The following is a 20,299-nucleotide window of genomic DNA, read 5'->3' on the forward strand; positions in this document are numbered from 1 at the left end:
AGCTTAGAATAACTTTTATACCTGACTTTTGTTTATTATCTGATTTTTTACGTGTTTGAGACTAAGGTGCTAAATGCCATTTTTTACCGCTTTGATATTGCTTGAACTGTATATAGAACTGTTACGAAACCCTTCTTCTCTCTGAGTCTTCTGATAGTTAGTTATGTTGTGTTTGCCTACCATCATCACAAAATTTCTGTCTTGAGATAAAGCCAGTTAGCCTACCAGCTTCTGGTGAAGGATTTAGTCACACATGTTTATGCGGGAGAGCCGTTATCTAGCCAGCGTTATTCTACTACTGGTGACGCTTGACGCTACTCGGCTCGAGTTGTCCGCTCGGGTAAGCCAGTCTAGATACCTTCTCCACCAGGATTTAAACCTAGTAGAACAAACCTCATGACGGATCCCTAGTAAGTACGTTTGCTTGCATCACGTGCATTTGACTTTGGGGACTCAACACAAGGGTTGGGTCTGTGTAGGACAGGTGTACCCAATTCAAAAGATCATCCTTATGCATTTAACATGCTACTTATGCACTTATTTGTTTCGGCTTGCATGTTGACCATCTTCTAGAATAGGGAAAGAAAATCAAGAAAAACCAATAATGAGGAGAGAAAAACTTACCCGGTTCTAAAAAATCCAAGTATTTTTCTGTTTTGTCAATTTTAACCGAACTACGCGGGTCTGATTCTCAGCGGATGTGAGATACGTAGGCAAACCTTATCGGTTTCGGCCCCCAATTTTTAAAAAAAATCCAAAAAAATATTTTCCTTTAATTACTTCTTTAGAAGCTTCCTTTTTTTTTGAGACCAAAAATCCAAAAATATTTTCTTCCTTTTTTTTTTCTCCCAAAATGCAAAAAAAAAAACAATCGAAAAAAAAATTTAAAAAATATTTTCTTTGCTAGAAAATTTTGTCAGATTAATTGTATATAAAAAAGCGTTAGTTTATCTATTTTATTTCTGATCCACCGAACTACACGTATCTGATTCTCACTGGAAAAAAAAACCAAAAATATTTTCTTTCTTTTTAGAAGTTTTTCATTTGAAAAAAATAAAAATAAAAATCCAAAAATATGTTTTTTCCTTCTTTAGAAGTCTTTTTCCCAAAAAATCCAAAAAAACAAAAATAATCAAAATCCAAAAAAAAAAATATTTTCTTTCTCCTTTAAGAATTCTTCTTTTCAAACATTCCAAAAGAAAAAAAAGAGCTAGCTTAAGTACTTTGTTCCCGGTATTCCTGAACTACGTAATGATCTGATTCATGCGGCGTCATGATACGTAGGCAATCCCCATTGGATTCGATCATAATCGAAAAAATATTGAGTGAAAAAAAAAAGGAAAGAGAAACAGTGACAAAAAATAACAGAGAAAAACAAAGAGCGAAAAACAACAAAAAGAGAAAAAATCAAGATATGAAAAAAAAAATCCAAAAAAAAAAAAAAAAAAAAAAAGAGAGCCTCCCGAGATGGATTACCCCTGTTGGTGAATCATACTCGATCTTGTTCCAAAAGCTAGTCATGCTAGGTCTATTGTGGCCAGTAGCCCCGAACCGGCCAAACCCTGAGTCCCATTCGCACCAGGCTAATGCTAGATGTGAATACCACTCTGGAGCAGTCAGACATGATACATAAAACTGTTAGACTCTTAAGAGAGCAGTGGAAGACCTCATCAATGTCAAGAAAATAGTGCTTAGGGATGAAGAGGCCCCTAATATGATGAACAATTCTCTGCCTACTCACACCAATGGGCTAGTAATCGGAATAATCTGTGAAGATGAGGAATTTGATCTGGCACTGAAGGCCATTGCAGCCATTGCCTAGACAGAAGAGAAACCTAAAAACGGGCGCCAAACCTGAAAAGTTCTTTGTCATATGGGAGTCTCGGTAGCTGGTCTTGCTATCTTTTCTGCGTTCGAATTATTTCAGGATCTAATCCGAATATTTTTACTTCACTGCTTTGTTTTCTGATGTAAACCCTTCTATCTTAAAAACTTTAAAAAAAAAATAAATGAAATTAATATTTCATTGTCGGGGAATATTTTTTTTTTCTTAATTTGTCACTTTTCTTATTCTCTTTTTAGTTCTGTTAATGCAGATTTTAATGACATGACATGCTTGCGGACTTCATGCCCAAATCCTAAAACGTTATCAGACCCCGAAATAATAGATCAAGAAACAAAATATTTTGAAGACAAGGCTTGTAAGAAAATAAATAGAAAATTGGAACGAAGTTGAGATTCCCTCTCTTCGGATCATTGTTGAAGCCGGGATTGAGGATAAAGATTGGGTCAAGAACCGATTGAAATAATTGACACTGATGGATGAAAAATGATTGGCCGCAATTTGTCACAGGCAATTGTACCAACAAAGAATGGCCAGTGCCTACAACAAGAAAGTGCGGCCCGAAAAATTTTAAATGGGGCAACTCGTTCTGAGATGTATCCTCCCGCATCATGAAGAAGCTAAAGGAAATTGGCTCCAAATTGATGCAGTCAAAAAGGTACTATGTTTGACCCTTCACGCACCTTTAATGCTCTTTGATTGTGATGACGAAGGCTTTCATTCTTGCTACCCAAACACTATCAACCCTTTGCAAACCCTTTTGAGCCGGTTACTTTTCTTTTATTACCCTCTTTGGATCCTGGAAGTTTTATGGGAAAAAAAGAGAAAAAGAAAATGAAAAAAAAATGAAAAAAATAAATAAAATCAAACAAGTTCATGTTAATCGAACTACGTCCGACTTGATTCCGAAAGGATACGTAGGCAGCCTCTCTCTGGGGTTCAGTCACACCAAAATAAAAATCTATATTCCCCCAAAAGCTGAAACTGGGGCAGGTGTTATAATGGTTCGGCGATGGTTTCGCCTGAGAGGTTCCAAAGTTGTAATTCAATCCAAATCCTTTTTACCCAAATCCTTTTCAAGTCCTTCCGATCAATCAACGAGAATGTTCAAGAATTGGAGGATATAATCACTAGGATCTGATGCCACCAAAATGAGAGAAATAAAATGAGAGAGTCTTATTGGTGAAAAACCCTCACGGGCACCATAGGGCGATGACGAGCAAATAAAATGAAAATGAGAGAGTCTTGTAGTGAAAACCCGCAAAGGGCACTATAAGGCGATGGTGAGAAGAGAAATGAGAGAGATTAGCTGGTGAAAATCCGCAAAGGGTACTGCTGATCGAAAAGAGGATCTTCACAGCCATTGGTATTGACAATCCTAGGTAAGGTTTCTAGGTTTCGAGGCAAAAGTTGTGATGAATTTCTAAGAGTCGGACGGTTTACACAGATCAGACATCAAGTCCAAAAGGCATGTCATGTTCATTGAAGTCCGCATATACTCCAGATAAGTCATTCTTTCCTTCCCCGAAAGGGATACCTCTTGTCTAAATTCATTGTCCATTCCATTGTTTGTTTTTCTTTGATTCCATTTTGGTCTAACTCTGTTCCAAAACTAAGGCAAATAAGGGATAGCAAGACTGATTTATAGGGCTTTCGTTTGATAAAAGCTAATATGCAAAAAAGGCACCCAGACTCGGCAGCGACATCAAGTTGACCCCGACTGGCCATGGCGGCCGATGCTTCGAAATCAAAAACTCTTGTAAGGATGAAATCAAATTGAAAGTGCCTACAAGGACAAAATAAAGTTGAAAAAGTTAAGTCTCAAGTGGCTAACCTTTTTGGCAAAGTTTGAAAAGCCAAAGGTTCCCCCAATGCTCTGAAATTGAAAGTGTTGAGGAAAGAAGTCAATAGTGAAATGCCACAAAGTAAAAATAAAGTTGAGAAGGTTAAGTCCCACGCGGCCAACCGTGGTATTCAGGAAGTCATCATAATAAAGATGGGCACAAAGCCAAGCTGCCAAAGACATCAAGGCCACAAATCGACCACCACTTTTTTAAACTCAAATTGTTCTTTGTTTGAAGCAGGATCAAAGCAGTGCAGAATGGCGATTTTCAAAGGGCGAATGTCACCAAAGGTAAGTTTTCGCGAAATCTCAACTTTCCTGTATTTGCAGAATGCATCATTACTGTCCATACCTCCCATTTTCGTAGCTTAAACCAGGTAGAACATTTTCGCCTAGGGGGATCCAACTTATAGTTCCGGGTAGAATTACTCTTCGCTCATGTTGTTTTACGTAGTTTAACCCGGGTAGAAACTTTTCGCCTAGGGGATACAACTCTAGTTCCGGGTAGAAGTACTCTTCGCCCAGGTTATTTTTTCGTAGCTTAACCCAGGTAGAACCTTTTCGCCTAGGGGGATCCAGCTCATGGTTCCGGGTAGAAGTACTCTTCGCTCAAGTTGTTTTACGTAGCTTAACCCGGGTAGAAACTTTTCGCCTAGAGGGATACAACTCTAGTTCCGGGTAGAAGTACTCTTCGCCCAGGTTATTTTTTCGTAGCTTAACCCAGGTAGAACCTTTTCGCCTAGGGGGATCCAGCTCATGGTTCCGGGTAGAAGTACTCTTTGCTCAAGTTGTTTTACGTAGCTTAACCCAGGTAGAACTTTTTCGCCTAGGGGGATCCAGCTCATAGGTCCGGGTAGAAGTACTCTTCGCTCAGGATGTTTTACGTAGTTTAACCCAGGTAGAACCTTTTCGCCTAGGGGGATCCAGCTCACAGTTCCGGGTAGAAGCACTCTTCGCTCAGGATGTTTTATGTAGCTTAACCTAGGTAGAACCTTTTCGCCTAAAGGGATCCAGCTTATATTTCCGGGTAGAAGTACTCTTTGCCCAGGCTTGCTTTTCGTCGCTTAACCCAGGTAGAACTTTTTCGCCTAGGGGGATCCAGCACATAGTTCCGAGTAGAAGTACTCTTCGCTCAGGCTATTTTTTGTAGCTTAACCCAAGTAGAACATTTTCGCTTAGAGGGATCCAGCTCATATTTCCGGGTAGAAGTACTCTTCGCCTAAGCTTGCTTTTCATAGCTTAACCCAGGTAGAACCTTTTCGCCTAGGGGGATCCAGCTCATAGTTCCGAGTAGAAGTACTATTCGCTCAGGTTGCTTTTCGTAGCTTAACCTAGGTAGAACCTTTTTTGCCTAAGGGGATCCAGCTTATATTTTCGGGTAGAAGTACTCTTTGCCCAGGCTTGCTTTTCGTCGCTTAACCCAGGTAGAACTTTTTCGCCTAGGGGGATCCAGCACGTAGTTTCGGGTAGAAGTACTCTTCGCTCAGGCTGTTTTTTGTAGCTTAACCTAGGTAGAACATTTTCGCTTAGGGGGATCCAGCTCATATTTCCGGGTAGAAGTACTCTTCGCCTAAGCTTGCTTTTCATAGTTTAACCCAGGTAGAACCTTTTCGCCTAGGGGGATCCACCTCATAGTTCCGAGTAGAAGTACTATTCGCTCAGGTTGCTTTTCGTAGCTTAACCTAGGTAGAACCTTCTTGCCTAAGGGGATCCAGCTTATATTTCCAGGTAGAAGTACTCTTTGTCCAGTTTTGTTTTTCATAGTTTAACCCAGGTAGAACTTTTTTACCAAGGGGATTCAACATTCTTTTTCTCAGTAATACAAGGCACCAACCCCCTGGTTACATTTCCTTTTCAGTAATACAGGGCACCAATCCCTGGTTACATTTTTTTTTTAGTAATACAGGGCGCCAACCCCTGGTTACATTTGCTTTTCAGTAATACAGGGCGCCAACCCCTGGTTACATTTCCTTCTCAGTACTACAGGGCACCAACCCCTGGTTATATTTCTTTTTCAGTAATACAGGGCACCAACCCCTGGTTATATTTCCTTTTCAGTATAGGGTACACCAATCCCCGATCTCCTTACCAGTATAGGCTACACCAATCCCTAGCTGTGTTATCCAACATAGGATACTTCATTCCCTAGTTGATTTGAGCTTAAATGCATGGTACACCACTCCCTGATATCATGCCAATATAGGGTATCCCATTACCTTGCCACATTTTCCCAACATAAGGTACACCAATACTTAGTTGAGACATTCTTTTGGGATCATGACCTTTTCAGGATACACCATTCCCTTTTATTTGCTTTCAATAAATAAGTAGTTTAGAATTTTGTTACAATAACTCACGAAATTTTCCTAGTGAAAACTGGGGCAGAAAAATTTCGTTCGTTCGTTTGTTGTGATGTCTGAGCAGGTTTTACCTCGAGGCACAGTGTTCGAGATGAACAAAAGAAAAGTCTCAATCCAAAATAAAGGAAAAAAAAAGGAAAAGAAAGTGAATCCAAATGCAGAAGCAGATGGAAAGGATACGGACTATTCAAGACATGACTGAAGTTACGAGCTTCACATTTCCCGTTTTGCTCAGAAGAAGTCGTAGAAGAATGAACTAGCATTTACAACTAGCAAGCATCAAGGTTCAGATCAGAGTTTGCATGAACAACCAGTCAAGATTCAAGATCAAGCTTCAAAAGACTTATAGATAGGAATCTTGTAACTCATAGTTGATAGGCTTGTTTAGTTTCTTTCAATTTTGATGTAATAGCAAGACCACAGACCGGAGCCTCGACGGAACCTCACTCGACACTCCAACTCATCATTCCATCACTATCCTTGAACTACACGCGACTTGATTCCCTTATAACCCGGGATATGTAGGCAGTCCAAAACCAGGACTCGGTTGCACCTTTTTCTTTTATTTTCTTCCTCTTTTGAGTAACGATATGGTCAAAACTTAGTCACACGGCTCACTTTATCTTTGCCTGAAAACTTTTAATGTTTCCAAGCAAATAGAGGCATGCTGTGAGCACCTAATTTTTTACCGTGCTTGAATATTTTTCGCTCCCATCTTCCGAGGCGTGTCCCCACTCCACTATCATTTGTCCCCCATGCTTGTCCCCCTCACACTTTGCTCCCTACTCTACTCTCCATTGTCCCACATGCTTTGTCCCCCATGCTTGTCCCCCATACACAACCCCCCACATATCCCCATTTTCTTTCTTCTCGTGAAGGGGGAAAAAGAGGAAAAGATATACCATCTTCTTCCCTCTATTAATTCCAGCAAGAGAGACATCTGCAAAGGGGGAACCCAAAAAGCTCTAAGAGTAGGAGAGCTGGAAAAGAAAGAAAAAACGAGCTGCCTTCCTCTTCTTCTTCCTCACCACACATTCATCTTCCTCCTAAAAAAAAACCATCACTGTCCAGCCCTCAAACCCAGCAAAGAATAGCCCAAAAATGAGCTCAAATCCCTTACCAAAACGCAACAAAGAAATCCGAAAAACTAGCTTCTAACATCACTAAAAGAGTTGCAACTTCAATTCCATTTTCAGCCCATGAACTCCAAGTTTTAACCACTAAAAACGAGCCAAAATAACCCCAAACTCCAACTCTAAAACACCCCCAAGAATACCCCAAAACCCAACCCAAATCAGCCCCAAAACAGCTCCAAAAGCAGCTGAAAAACACACTATTTTCCAGCAAAATCAGCTGCGAAAATAGCCAAAGCAAAGTGACGAAAATCAGCAAGAAAAAAAGCCCTTTTCCCAGCCAAAGAATCACTCCAAAACCAGCCAAAAACTCCATTGAAAGCACCTTAAAACAGTCCATTTTTTTGCATAACGCAGCAGCATTTTTCAAGTTTGAGTTTTGTCGAAGTCGTCGGTGTAGCTTCGTGGTCGAATTAGCGAGGTCGTGTGGTAGAGCTCCAGTCAACGTCCTGCCCGCTTTCAAGCTTGTAGGCGTTTGTTTTTTCATTCTAATATGACGTTGAAGATTCATTAGTAACATGAAAGAAAAATTTCTCCGTTGAGGTTCATCCTTCTACTCTCGTTTAAAGTTTTGATTACTACATATGTGAATATATCGTTTGAAGCATGAAATTTGTGAAGATTATTCAATGTGATATAGATTTTTGTCACTTGATTATCTTGTTAGCTGGTTTTGTCGAATATCTTGATTTTGTTTTACTGGCGTAGTTCTTGAATATCTGATCATAGTTAATTTTTTTTTTACTTGTAGTTAAAGCTTAAAAAAAATTGCATGATAACTAGATAATGTGTGGGTAGTATTTTAAAAGCAGGAGTTTTTAGGCCATTTATTAAGTAGCTACATTATACACGCTAGGCTTTGGGCCACAATAATATCTGCCAGGCCCAATTTAATAAGAACAAAAGCTGACCCATTTTCCTCGATTATTCCACAACTCTTTGCTTCACAATACATCTCAAATGTAGTTTAGGAAATAATTTATAAATGCGTTAGAATGTTTTAGGTGTGTATTAATAAATAAATTATCGTTATTATGTATACATCTGCGTGACATAATTACGATTCCAAAAAGATTAAAGGCAAGGTATGCATTCACGCAACTTTGACAAAATAATCTTAATAATTAATAAAGTGTTATTAGTTGTGTACACGTACTCGTGACATGATTTTGGCACAATAAATAAAATGAATTCACACACGCAATTTGTTTCAAAGATAATTTTATATTTTAATAATAAAAGCGGACATAGATAAAACATGGAAACCAATAAATCACAGTTTGTCCAAAATTAATTCAAGCCAATTTTAGTCAATAAAGCGACCGTGCTAGAACCACGGGACTCGGGGAATGCCTTACACCTTCTCCCCGGTCAACAGAATTCCTTACTCGGACTTTGTTTTGCAGACCAATAATAAAAGAGTCAAATCTTCCTTTGACTAGGGATTCAAACAAAAGGTGACTTGGAACACCCAAAAAATTAATTCCAAGTGACGACTCTGTAAATAAAATAATCTCTATTCAAGTTTGTCACTTTAATTGGAGAAACTCTTTAACCCACCATCCACAATCCATAACTCATTTTATCGTCTTGGGGGTAGAAAAGGGGTGTGACATAACTCATATCAGAAACTTTGATCAAGACATTTCGAAACTCATGTTAACAGAGATGAAATCCAGCAAATCGAGATCTAGGGTTTGAGAACAATCTAGAGAGAGAACCTGCAAATAAAGGAGAATTGTGGTTCAACAATGGAGAAGACAATGGCGCTGTGAGAGAGATCGTGTAGAGAGAAATAAGATACGGTGATTTTGGTAGAGAATAAACTGAAAGAATGAGAAAGAGAAATATTATACAGTGTGTTTAATGGTTTAACGGTAGGAATTGACCATAAATACATATTTTGCTATAAAAATTAAAAGGTAGCTATAGAAAATAATATTTTTGTAACGACCCGACTTATCTTTTTAAGAATTTATTCCCCTACAGTGACTTAAGGTCCCGAACAATTTCGTAATACGTATTATGACTTGCATGTGTGGTTGAGTTTGGTTTTCGAACGATTTGGGATCAAATTGGGAGAACAATTCTTAATTAAGAAGCTTAAAAGAAAAGAGTTGATCAGAGAGTCGACTTTTGAGCAAACGACTCCGAAATAGAATTTTTATGATTCCAATAGCTCTGTATGATGATTTTGGACTTAGGAGTATGTCCAGATATTTATTTGGAAGTTCGTAGTTAATTTTGGCTTGAAATGGCGAAAGTTGGAAATGGAAGGTTTGAATGGGAGTCGACTTTATTGATATCAGGGTCAGAATCCAGTTATGTAAATTTTGATAGGTCTGTTATGTCATTTATGACTTGTGCGCAAAATTTGAGGTCAATCGGACTTGATTTGCTATGTTTCGGCATCGAACCTAGAATGTTTCGACATCGATTCTTCAAGAATACGTGATATCATATTAAACAAATGAGCTCCAAATTCAGTTTTGATTAAATCATTAGATCCGTATTGAAATTTTGGAGCCATAGCAAAAAGAATCGTCGAATTCGGACATCGTATGAGAGAGTTATGCACATTTCTGTGTCGGAAATGATTTTCCGTCACCGTCAGCGCCCAGGTTAGCGTGGGGCGATAGCCCTGACGCTGGGATGTTTAAAAGTTCTGGACACAGCACCATAGGCAGCGCCCCACGCCACCTATGGCGCCCGAACAATAAAAAACCCATAAAACGGGGAGTTTTGCCATTTTTACTCATTTTTTAGTTTGGGGAGCTCGGTTTAGGCGATTTTTGGGCGATTTTCACGGAAAAACATTGGGATAAGTGTTCCTTATCCTATATTGATTATGTTTCATGATTTCATACTCATTTATATCATGAATCCGTGAATTTATGAAAGAAAAATTATATTTTTATAAAATCTTCCAAAAATGTAAAATGAAGATTTGAAGGTCAATCCGATGTCGGAATTCGATAATTTTTGTATGGTTGGACTCGTGGTTGAATAAGTATTCATATTTTGTAACTTTTATCGGGTTCTAAGATGTGGGCCTCACTATTATTTTTGAGTTAATTTCGGATTTATATTGTGAAATTTAGCAAATTCATATGGAATTAATTCCTACGATTCGTGTTGAGTATATTGAATTATTTGTGACTAGATTTAAAGCTTTCGAACATGAATTTGCAAGGCAAAGGTTTATTAAAATCTTAAAATTGGTTGTGAAATGAGGTAAGTATCTTGCCTAACCTTGAGTGGGGGAAATTACCCCTTAGGCGTTGAGTCTTATGTGGAAATTGTGTAATTGAAAACTATGTACGCGAGATGACGAGTACGTACTTGGTTTATTTATGCAAATTATATTGGTTGAAATTCGTAGACGCCCTTATGTATTAAATTGAAAAATTGTTGGAACTTAGTAAATCCTTGATTTGTCATGCTTCATTCTTTATTTGACGAATTTGTATTTTATATGATAATTTGGTGTTATTGTCACTTGGATTTTTATGTGAATTCCGTGCATTGTTGATTTGATAGGTCTTGGAAATAATCACATTATGGACTTTTTATCTGCAAATAATTAATTAAATAAGTTTAAATTGAGGCGTTTATATATTTATCAAAAAGTTGGATTAATTACCCCTTAGGCATTGAATCTTATGTAGAAATTGTGTAATTAAAAACTATGTACGCGAGGTGACGAGTACGTACTTGGTTTATATGTGCAAGTTATATCGGTTGAAATTCGTAGATGCCCTTATGTATTAAATTGGAAAATTATTGGAATTTAGTAAATCCTTGATTTGTCATACCTCATTCCTTATTTGTCGAATTTGTATTTTATATGATAATTTGGTGTTATTGTCACTTGGATTTTTATGTGAATTCTGTGTGTTGTTGATTTGATAGTTCTTGGAAATAATCACATTATGGATTTTTCATCTGCAAATAATTAATTAAATAAGTTTAAATTGAGGCGTTTATATATTTATCAAAAAGTTGGATTAATTACCCCTTAGGCATTGAGTCTTATGTGGAAATTGTGTAATTGAAAACTATGTACGCGAGGTGACGAGTACGTACTTGGTTTATATGTGCAAATTATATCGGTTGAAATTCGTAGACGCCCTTATGTATTAAATTGAAAAATTATTGAAATTTAGTAAATCCTTGATTTGTCATGCCTCATTCCTTATTTGTCGATTTTGTATTTTATATGATAATTTGGTGTTATTGTCACTTGGATTTTTATGTAAATTCCGTGTGTTATTGATTTGATAGTTCTTGAAAATAATCACATTATGGATTTTTCATCTGCAAATAATTAATTAAATAAGTTTAAATTGAGGCGTTTATATATTTATCAAAAAGTTGGATTAAAGAAGGCGTTGCCCTGTGATGAGTTATTTTCCCATCCATGTGGTTGTTTTTGAGATTTTATATACATTGTGTTGAGCCGTGGACTATCTGTTGTCAAATTAATTGACTTTATTGTACCTTTGGGATGGTTGTGACCTACGGGCAATTTGTAACTACGAGTTGATGATGTTGTGCTGTTGTGATAATATTCTGTATGAATTGTTGTGTGATTTGGGTTACTGTTATGCGGCGTATAAGGGTGACATTCCATTGTTGACATTATGCGGGCATAAGGGTGGCATTTCACTGTTGTTATGTGTGTTGGGATATTGTCTGGGCGGAGTGATAAGGGAGGCTACTAAACGGAGCGATATGGGTGGCTATAGGAGCGGTAAGGGTGACTATAGGAGCGATAAGGGTGGTTATTGATATTGTCAGGGCAGAGGGATAAGGGAGGCTATTATATGAGTGATAAGTGTGGCTATAGGAGAGATAATGGTGACTATTGTAAGGGATGATATGTGATGATGTGGGGTTATTGTGTTGGTAATTTTTATGTGATAATTTGGGTATTACGTTGGAAATTTTCATGTGATGTTGTGATTTTTCTTGTGTTTATTTTATATCTTGTGCAACTTATCTTGTTGTTTCAGTAAACTTGATAATAGTCTGATCTATATTGAAATTGTGAGCATGTGGCTATTGCCGGGCGGATTATATTATTGGCACGTGAACTGTACATGCAGATGTGATATGAAATATGGGTACGAGGTGCCAGAGAAATATAATGATTATGCTATTGGCACGTGAACTATCCGTGTAGATGTGAAATGAAATGCATGCATTAGGTGCTAGAGAAATATAATGATTATATTATTGGCACGTGAGTTGTCCAAGCGGTTATTAAAGAAATATGGGCACGAGGTGCTGAAAAAATATGATAATTTTATTATTGGCATATGAGTTGTCCGTGCGGTTTTATAAAAATATGGGCACAAGGATCCATGGAAATATGAAAGTGGCCTGAGACCCGTGTTACGACAAGGTAGTGTGTTGATCGCAAGGATTCAAGGTAAATCTGCTTGGTCGTCGCAGTCCCTTGGAGTCTTTCCATTTTTTTTGTATAGTCAACTCTTATTCGAACAGTATTGTATATTCGATCTTTGAGATTATTGCATGTATTCAGTTAGAGTTCGTGATTCAGTATTACCAGTCTTGGGAGGTTGTTATATTTGTTTCCGCTTCTGATTTCGATACTTGTATTACATTATATGTAAAAAAAAATGGCTCGAAACGTAATTGTAATCGGCTTACCTAGTCTTAGAGACTGAGTGCCATCACGACGCCTATGGTGGAATTTTGAGTCGTGACAATTTTAAAAGGATTTTTATTTATAATAAATAGGGTGTAAAGCTTTGTTATAAGAAGTAAAATTTCCAAATTTAAATGACAATCAAGGTGCCAATGGAAAACAAACTCAAATGGTAAAGTTAAAGTCAATAAATTTCATAAGGTTCAAATTTCTTCAAAAATTTATTATGCAATGTATTTAGACTAATTTTGAGGATAAACGGCTAACCTTTTCATGATTATTCTTAGAATACTCCCTCCATCCCATTTTATACGAATTTGACTTACAAAGATTTAAGAAATTTATATTTGTGCTTTTCTATCCAAGATGGAAACATTATCAAAGTCTTTACTAAGAAAACTTACCTATTTTTAGGTAGACTACTTATTTGAAAGTTAACACTTAAAAGAAAAAGAATAGTACGTTTTAGACATAATAAATAAAAAAATTCTTCAAAAATTATTATTATCACAAGGTGCCAATAAAAACACCACCACAAAAACAAAAGTTTTACACCAAACAAAAAAGAAGATCAAACTCCATCTTCCTTCAAAATTACATTTGTACTAAAACTCTCAAAAAGCCCAAGAAATCAAATGAAAAATCAAAGTCCCCTTTGTTCTTCTTAAACTCTTTTAACATATTACATTTTTTGTCTTCTTTTTTTCGGCAACAAACTTCTTCCATACATTAGTGATCTCCAATTGCACTTCCATTGCCGATTTCTTATGCACTCCACTGCTACTCTCCTCGGCCGCAGCCAACTTAGCTGAGACTCTGGCCGGGAGCGAGTCGAGCTCATGGAGGACTTTTTCAATGTCCGCCACGAGCCTCTCAGCTAGTGTCCGGGAGAAATCTTCTCGGATCACAACCCTGAGCACGGTCACGTGCTCAGCATTTGGTGGCATTGTGTATGCTGGCACAATCCACCCGAACCTCCTAAGATGGTCCGAAACCTCGAATTCGTTGTGTCTACTGTTGTCTTTGAGAGAGAATGCAACTAATGGAACTCCAATTTCTTTGGAAACTATGTTGAATTTTCCTGTCTTTTCAAGTCCTTCTTTGAGTACCCTAGCATTTTCTTGACAATTCTCCATAATATTCCTATATCCCTGGTAAATAAGACAATTCACAATGGTAGATTATTCGAACAATTTTGGGGTTAAAGGGTATCTTTTTAATGATTATTTCTCATTAGTATTCAGCTTACCTCATAGCCTAAGCGAATAAGTTGATAATATTGAGCAATTACTTGACTAGAACCTGTGTCAAGAAAAAAAAATTAAACTTTTATGTACTAACAACGAAAGTCCTTTTATACTATCATGTCACATAAAAGTTCATACAACTAACAGTCTATAATAAGTGCCAATTGATAACGTCAAGAAAAGAAGGATTTTCAAGTAGCCTACTAAAAATAGTTAAATTATCGAGATAGTGTAAATATTTTTTGTACAGTTGTTATACTATATAACTAAATCCATATTGGAAAAATTAGTTTTTGTCACGCAAAAGCACCACGCTTGCTTTACGGTATTGTACCCTATGTCTTGCTAGTTGTACATTGAATAAAATGTAAACCAGAGGGCGCCAATGATTATAATTTGCTTACCTTTAGAAAAGTTAAGGGTGAAGGTTGGTTGATCAGCACCAAGATAATTAATATGGAAGATAAGCTCTTCAGGCAAATCTTCTTTGCTTCTCCAAATAACCCAACCAATACCAGCATAAACAAGACCATATTTGTGACCACTTACATTAATACTTTTTACTAATGGTAATCTGAAATCCCATTCAAGTTCTGGATATAGGAATGGGGCAATGAATCCACCACTTGCTGCATCCACATGAATTGGAGTGTCCCACCTGTTAATAATAATCAAATGTTAGGCAAGTTAGGTGCACAAAGCATTCCGCGTTTACGCAGGATTCACGAAAGGGTCGCACCCCAATGGGTGTTAGTGGTTACTTCCATGGCTCTAACCCGTAACTTATAGGTCACATGAAGATAACTTTACTGTTGCTCCAAGGCACCCCTTCAATCAAATATTAGGCAAGCATGAATGTGAAAATACTATGCGAATATTAATTGGGGCGAGTTTCGTGAGTTCAACTAAACTTATTATTTCTGATTCCAATTATGTACACATATACAAAATAAAACAAACAATAAGATCATACATTATTTTGGACGCAAAAATTTAAATCATAGATTCGATACGTATGATATTTCAAGTTATATCCGATGAGGCATAACCAATTTAATTTGCACATAGAGTTCCTATGAAAGTGTTAGATTCCTATATTGACAGATTTGAGAAACATCTTTTTGCTAAACACTAGGACAACTGCTGCACAGAGTTTTGTATACGTCGAGATCCAGAATTATGAATTCATTCGACAATCTTGATAAAGCCTAAGTATAATTTATTGTTAATTCATTTTAGTGAAATCATGCATGTGAACGTTAATTATGTACTAAGTTATACCGATTAGCGGGGCAAAGATCACTTTTAGTCTAAGACAGTAATTATTTACATTCAATAGCCATAAAATTTATTAAATTTGTATATAACATACATAAATGTTTATATATACAAAAAATATATTTTTTGATTATTATTTTGAGAGAGGCTATATAATATTATTTTTAAATTAATAAAGTAATTTGTTTGGTCTAATGTATATGTACTTTTTACCATTATCTCTTATGGTAAAAACATGTAACTTGTCAGAGACGGGTTTAAAATTTAAACTAACAGAGGCATACAGTATCAATCCGACCTAAAGAGAAGAGGAGATGAGATGAATTACCCAGTTTCTTTGTTCTTCTCGACTAAGAGATCATTCAAACGTTTAACATCTTCAAATTCTCCATTAAGGGTGGAACCCAAGATAGCAGCTACACAAATAGTGTTCTCATCCACCATTTCTACAGCTTTCTCAGGGTCCATAACGTAGTACCCATCCTCTAACTTTACTTCCTTTAGCTCTACTTCGAAATACCTTGCAAATTTCTCCCAACATACCTATAAAATTAAGGATTTAAGTTATATACTTGAAGGCGTAAAAGAAATTAATATTATTACTGCAATTTAACCAACTATAATAGATGGCCACTTTATATTTTTCAGGTTATCATATCCGATTCGATATAAATCATGGCGGATCTACTCTATGGGTTATGGGTGCTTGAGCATAAGCACCCATTACTTTTAGAGCCAAACACTTTAATTTTACTTATATATAAAAAAAAAATAGTATTCATATAAATATATTAACTGAGCACCCAGTCTGTTCAATAGGAATTTTTAGATTAAAAATAGTTGAGCACCCACGATTTGACAATTTGAGATCCGCCACTGAATATAAGAAATTTTCTACTATTATAAGTCAACTTAATGCGATGATGTATATAATTTGTACACCATTAATGCACAGAAAGGTCAATCTCTGGGAGACCTTCGTAGAGCTGAGCTTTAGGGGAAACAATTTTTGTGGTCTTGCAATATAAAGTCAAGCATTTTATGCAACTTGGTCATTTACGAGCACATTTAAAGTCAATTATTTATACAAATAGCCGGCCGGAATTCTTTGTTTACTTTTTATAATCGATATACATAGATTATACACTAATTATACATGATTATGAGCTTGTTTGGACATAAGAAAATTTTTACTTTTTTCGATTTTTTTTTTTCCCGAAATCAGCGTTTGGTCATAAATTTTTTAATTTTCACTTGAAAATGCATTTTTAAATTTTTCAAAAATTTTAAAAACTCCAAAAATCTATTTTTCAAAATTTTTATTCAATCACTCACAAAACTTCAAAAACAACCCAAAATTATATTCATGTCCAATCAAATCGTGTGTGCTCAACTATTTTTAATCTGAAAATTCCTATTGAACAGACTGGGTGCTCAGTTAATGTATTTATACGAATACTAGTTTTTTTTTTTTTATATATAAGTAAAATTAAAGTGTTTGGCTCTAAAAGTAATGGGTGCTTGTGCTCAAGCACCCATAACCCATAGAGTAGATCCGCCATGGTTTATATCGAATCGGATATGATAACCTAATTCATGTATGAAAACACAACTCTAATTTTCAAATACCATTTTCACTTTAAAAAAAATTACGTTTTTTTGGAATTTTACAATTCTTATGTCCAAGCACCCACTATATGCATATTACACACATCTGCCGACTAATTTTAATTTAAATTTTGAGTAAGCGGCTATTTAGATTAATTCAGCGAGTAAGGTAAAAAAACAATGGGCTTGCAATGGGAAGCATACCTGGACATTGGCCCCAGTAACAATATTGGGCTTATCATAGGGTTTTCCTTGGGCTTTCATTTTGTTTTGCCATTTTCTCTTAAATGCTAATCCAGCAAGCATTATGGCTTCTGAGGATCCAACTGTTCCAACTCCAACTGCAGTCTCTTCCTCTCCCAATGGTGCATTAAATAAATGTGCTATCATGTTTACACATCGATTCTGCATTAAATAAATTAGCTTATTAAAAACAATATTAACTTATATGTTAGAAGAAGAATTACTTGATCAATTTAAACATAGATTGTACCACCATGTTAACTCCTAAAATTATCATGATCTTAATCGTCCATGTTATGATAACATTGTTATCCACTAACAATTAGGGGTTGTTTGGTAGGGTGTATAAGATTAGTACCGATACGGTGTATTAGTATTGCGGGGATTAGTAATATGAGAATTAGTTATGCTTGAATCAGTTATGCTTAGATTATTTTTTATGACTGTTTAGTGTGTTGTATCAAAAATGACATCCATTGTATAATTTTTCATTTGTTTACAAAAATGTCCTCTACATTCTTTCGCATTGAGGGACTTCAAGGTCAATTTTATCTTTATCCATGCTTATGTGTGTATTAATAGTCTTGGTATTGCTAATACCATAGTTTGCTATGTATTAGTTATACATAGGATAATACCAAATAAGGTGTATAACAAATACTTTTATCTATACATAGGTTAAAAAAATTGTATCAAACAAAGGATTAATAATACTAAAACTAATACATATATTATTTTCTCGAATATACCCTACCAAATCACCCCTTATTTAATGTGGAATTTGTTTTATGAAAAATAGACATTATCTTAAAACAGAAGGCAAAGGATTAAATCTACAAAAGGTCAGTCAACTTATAGTGATAATTGCACACTACTAATTTTTCTAACCACAAAGTTGGTCAACTTTTCCTAAATACCATTTTTTTTAAAATGAAAAATGATGATTTCTGACCAAGCCTTCATCTTGTTATTACTAAAAGTTGCGTGATTTTGTGGTTAGAAAAAAATAGTTTAATAATGTTCCTACAAATAATGTACTATAGGTGTTCAGTGATCTTGTGTGTAATTAACTCTAAAATAGATAGCACCTGTATTTTGAGTCACTATACAACTATTGTAACGTTTCTTTTTCCTATTTTGGTATTGAAAACATTAATTAGACATATATATAGAGAGAGGGGACATGATCTTCTGTGTTTTATTTGCCGGTCTTTTATGAGGAAAATTTTTTTTTACAGGAAGTTGTTTCAAGCCGTAAAAACAACTTCTTGCAAAATTTCAAGGTAAGACTAACTTAATAGCGGAAGTTTAGTATATCGAGCTTATGTAATAAAACTTGCCTGAAGCTCAGTGGTGACAGGATATTCATCCATGTCAACATAGTTTTTGTTAATGGCAGCCATGATTAGCTTATCACACTCTGGTTCCATCCACGTCGTCACAAACGACGCCAAATTCAGCCTTGGGTTTCCATCCAACATCAACTCATCGTTTATTATTTGATATGCTGCTTCCTTTGGTATTGAATTCTCTGGCATCTGAAACCTAAAACCGCAACAAACAAAATAATGTCCAAAAGAAATTCAAGAAAAAAAATCTGGAAAAGCAAAAAAGATCAATCAATCAACTTGGTTTAGACTTTAATTAGATGGGACTTGCGTAACCGATCTTTAATAAGTGCAGATAAAAGAGACGGTTGTGGTATGATAATTAAGTGATGATCTGTTAATATATATAAAAATAGTCGTAATATGATTTAAATGTAAAAAGTAAATATATAAGTATAATATTATTCGTTCAAGTAGGAAACTTTGTTAAGGATGTAAAAAGACATTCAAAATTTAATATATATGTACAAAAATAATACTTATATATATACATATAAAATATTTATTAGGTAAGAAATATCTTTTAGATATTATGTGAAATAAAGCGAACATATAGTAAAATTTACCGTGGAAGAGAAACTCGGACATAGCGAGAAGCGAAGGTGGAATGAACGGAGACATCGTTCTCCGAGGCGGCCTTGGATAGAACCATGGTGGTGGACTGGTGGTGCACCGTCGTGGACGGAGGAGAGAGACTTAATTTAGGAATTGAGAAGGAACAAGTTGATCAGAGGGAATTTCTTCTTTCGTTCCTTCAATAAAGAAGAATGGTATAGTAGACTTTTGGTTCACTATTTATAAACCATGAAATCTATTGGAAAGGATAGGCATGTTTCTAGGAATTACTTTTTTTTCTTTTTAAGGGTGGAGAAACTTTAGTAAAATTGAGGAGATGGTGTTATTACTCTACTAGTGAAGTACCACGAAAATCTCTAGATGTATTTATTTTTTCTCATTTTTGGATATTTAAATAAGTTTTTTCAACAAAAGCACCTTATTTTTCTTGTTTAATATTTTAAATTTTAAATGATCTTGTAAATGTTAAGACAATAAATCTTTTTTTTGTTTTTCGGTATGCGGCTTTCATTTTTTTTTCAAATTTATATACACTTTTATCCTTGAATATAATAATTTAACGTATTTGTTTCAAAGCTTTTTATTTTAAGAGTCACAATTTTATGTTTATATTTACGTTTTGCAGAACGAAAAATTTAGTTATATGCACTTTTTATCCCATCAACATACAAAACCACAAGAAGGGACAAAATTATCTTCTATTTATAATTTGAATAGAAGAAAATGATTCTACAATAATCTCTAATATTTTATTTACTAATTTTTTTTGTTCTCCTTCATCGATTTTTTTTTTGCAAAAAGGACAATTCCATTTTATTGAGTGGTAAGCTACACATTTGAGTACTCTACACGTTCTCCATTGTGCTTTCAGAAAATACTCATAGTATTTTTTAATCTCGTCTAGTCCAATAACTGACTTGATGAATTTTATATATTGACTTACATTATTACCACCCATTTTAAATTTATACGTTACTTATTCAAACGTTTAGACATGTCATTAATTAGAAGAAGCAATTTATTCAATGAATTAATGAGTAGTGGGTGCCTTGGGCAACGGGAACATCGTTGATTGGTAGGAAGCTTCATAACTTAGTCTCTATCAT

General features: G+C 35.4%; 1 protein-coding gene across 1 annotated transcript; it reads right to left on the reverse strand.

Annotated features, from left to right (window-relative positions):
- Positions 1–13,330: 13,330 nt before the first annotated feature.
- Positions 13,331–19,428, reverse strand: LOC107804984 (glutamate decarboxylase-like). The gene is made up of 7 exons (XM_016628956.2): positions 19,184–19,428; positions 18,570–18,774; positions 17,191–17,391; positions 15,707–15,921; positions 14,505–14,758; positions 14,103–14,155; positions 13,331–14,004 (listed from the first exon to the last, which is right to left on the reverse strand). Exons 1-7 carry the CDS (start codon positions 19,267–19,269, stop codon positions 13,528–13,530), a joined length of 1,491 nt encoding a protein of 496 aa, XP_016484442.1. The 5' UTR covers positions 19,270–19,428; the 3' UTR covers positions 13,331–13,527.
- Positions 19,429–20,299: the final 871 nt, after the last annotated feature.

Source organism: Nicotiana tabacum, chromosome 13 (assembly GCF_000715075.1).
Source record: "Nicotiana tabacum cultivar K326 chromosome 13, ASM71507v2, whole genome shotgun sequence".
Taxonomy (NCBI): Eukaryota; Viridiplantae; Streptophyta; class Magnoliopsida; order Solanales; family Solanaceae; genus Nicotiana; species Nicotiana tabacum.

Excerpts from the sequence above, each read along its gene's own strand:
- LOC107804984 (XM_016628956.2), bottom strand. The coding sequence starts at position 19,269 with ATGGTTCTATCCAAGGCCGCCTCGGAGAACGATGTCTCCGTTCATTCC. Across the intron at positions 15,922-17,190 it reads TTACTGGGGCCAATGTCCAG|GTATGTTGGGAGAAATTTGC; the intron begins GTATGCTTCCCA and ends TTAATTTTATAG. Across the intron at positions 14,156-14,504 it reads CACCCTTAACTTTTCTAAAG|GTTCTAGTCAAGTAATTGCT; the intron begins GTAAGCAAATTA and ends TTCTTGACACAG.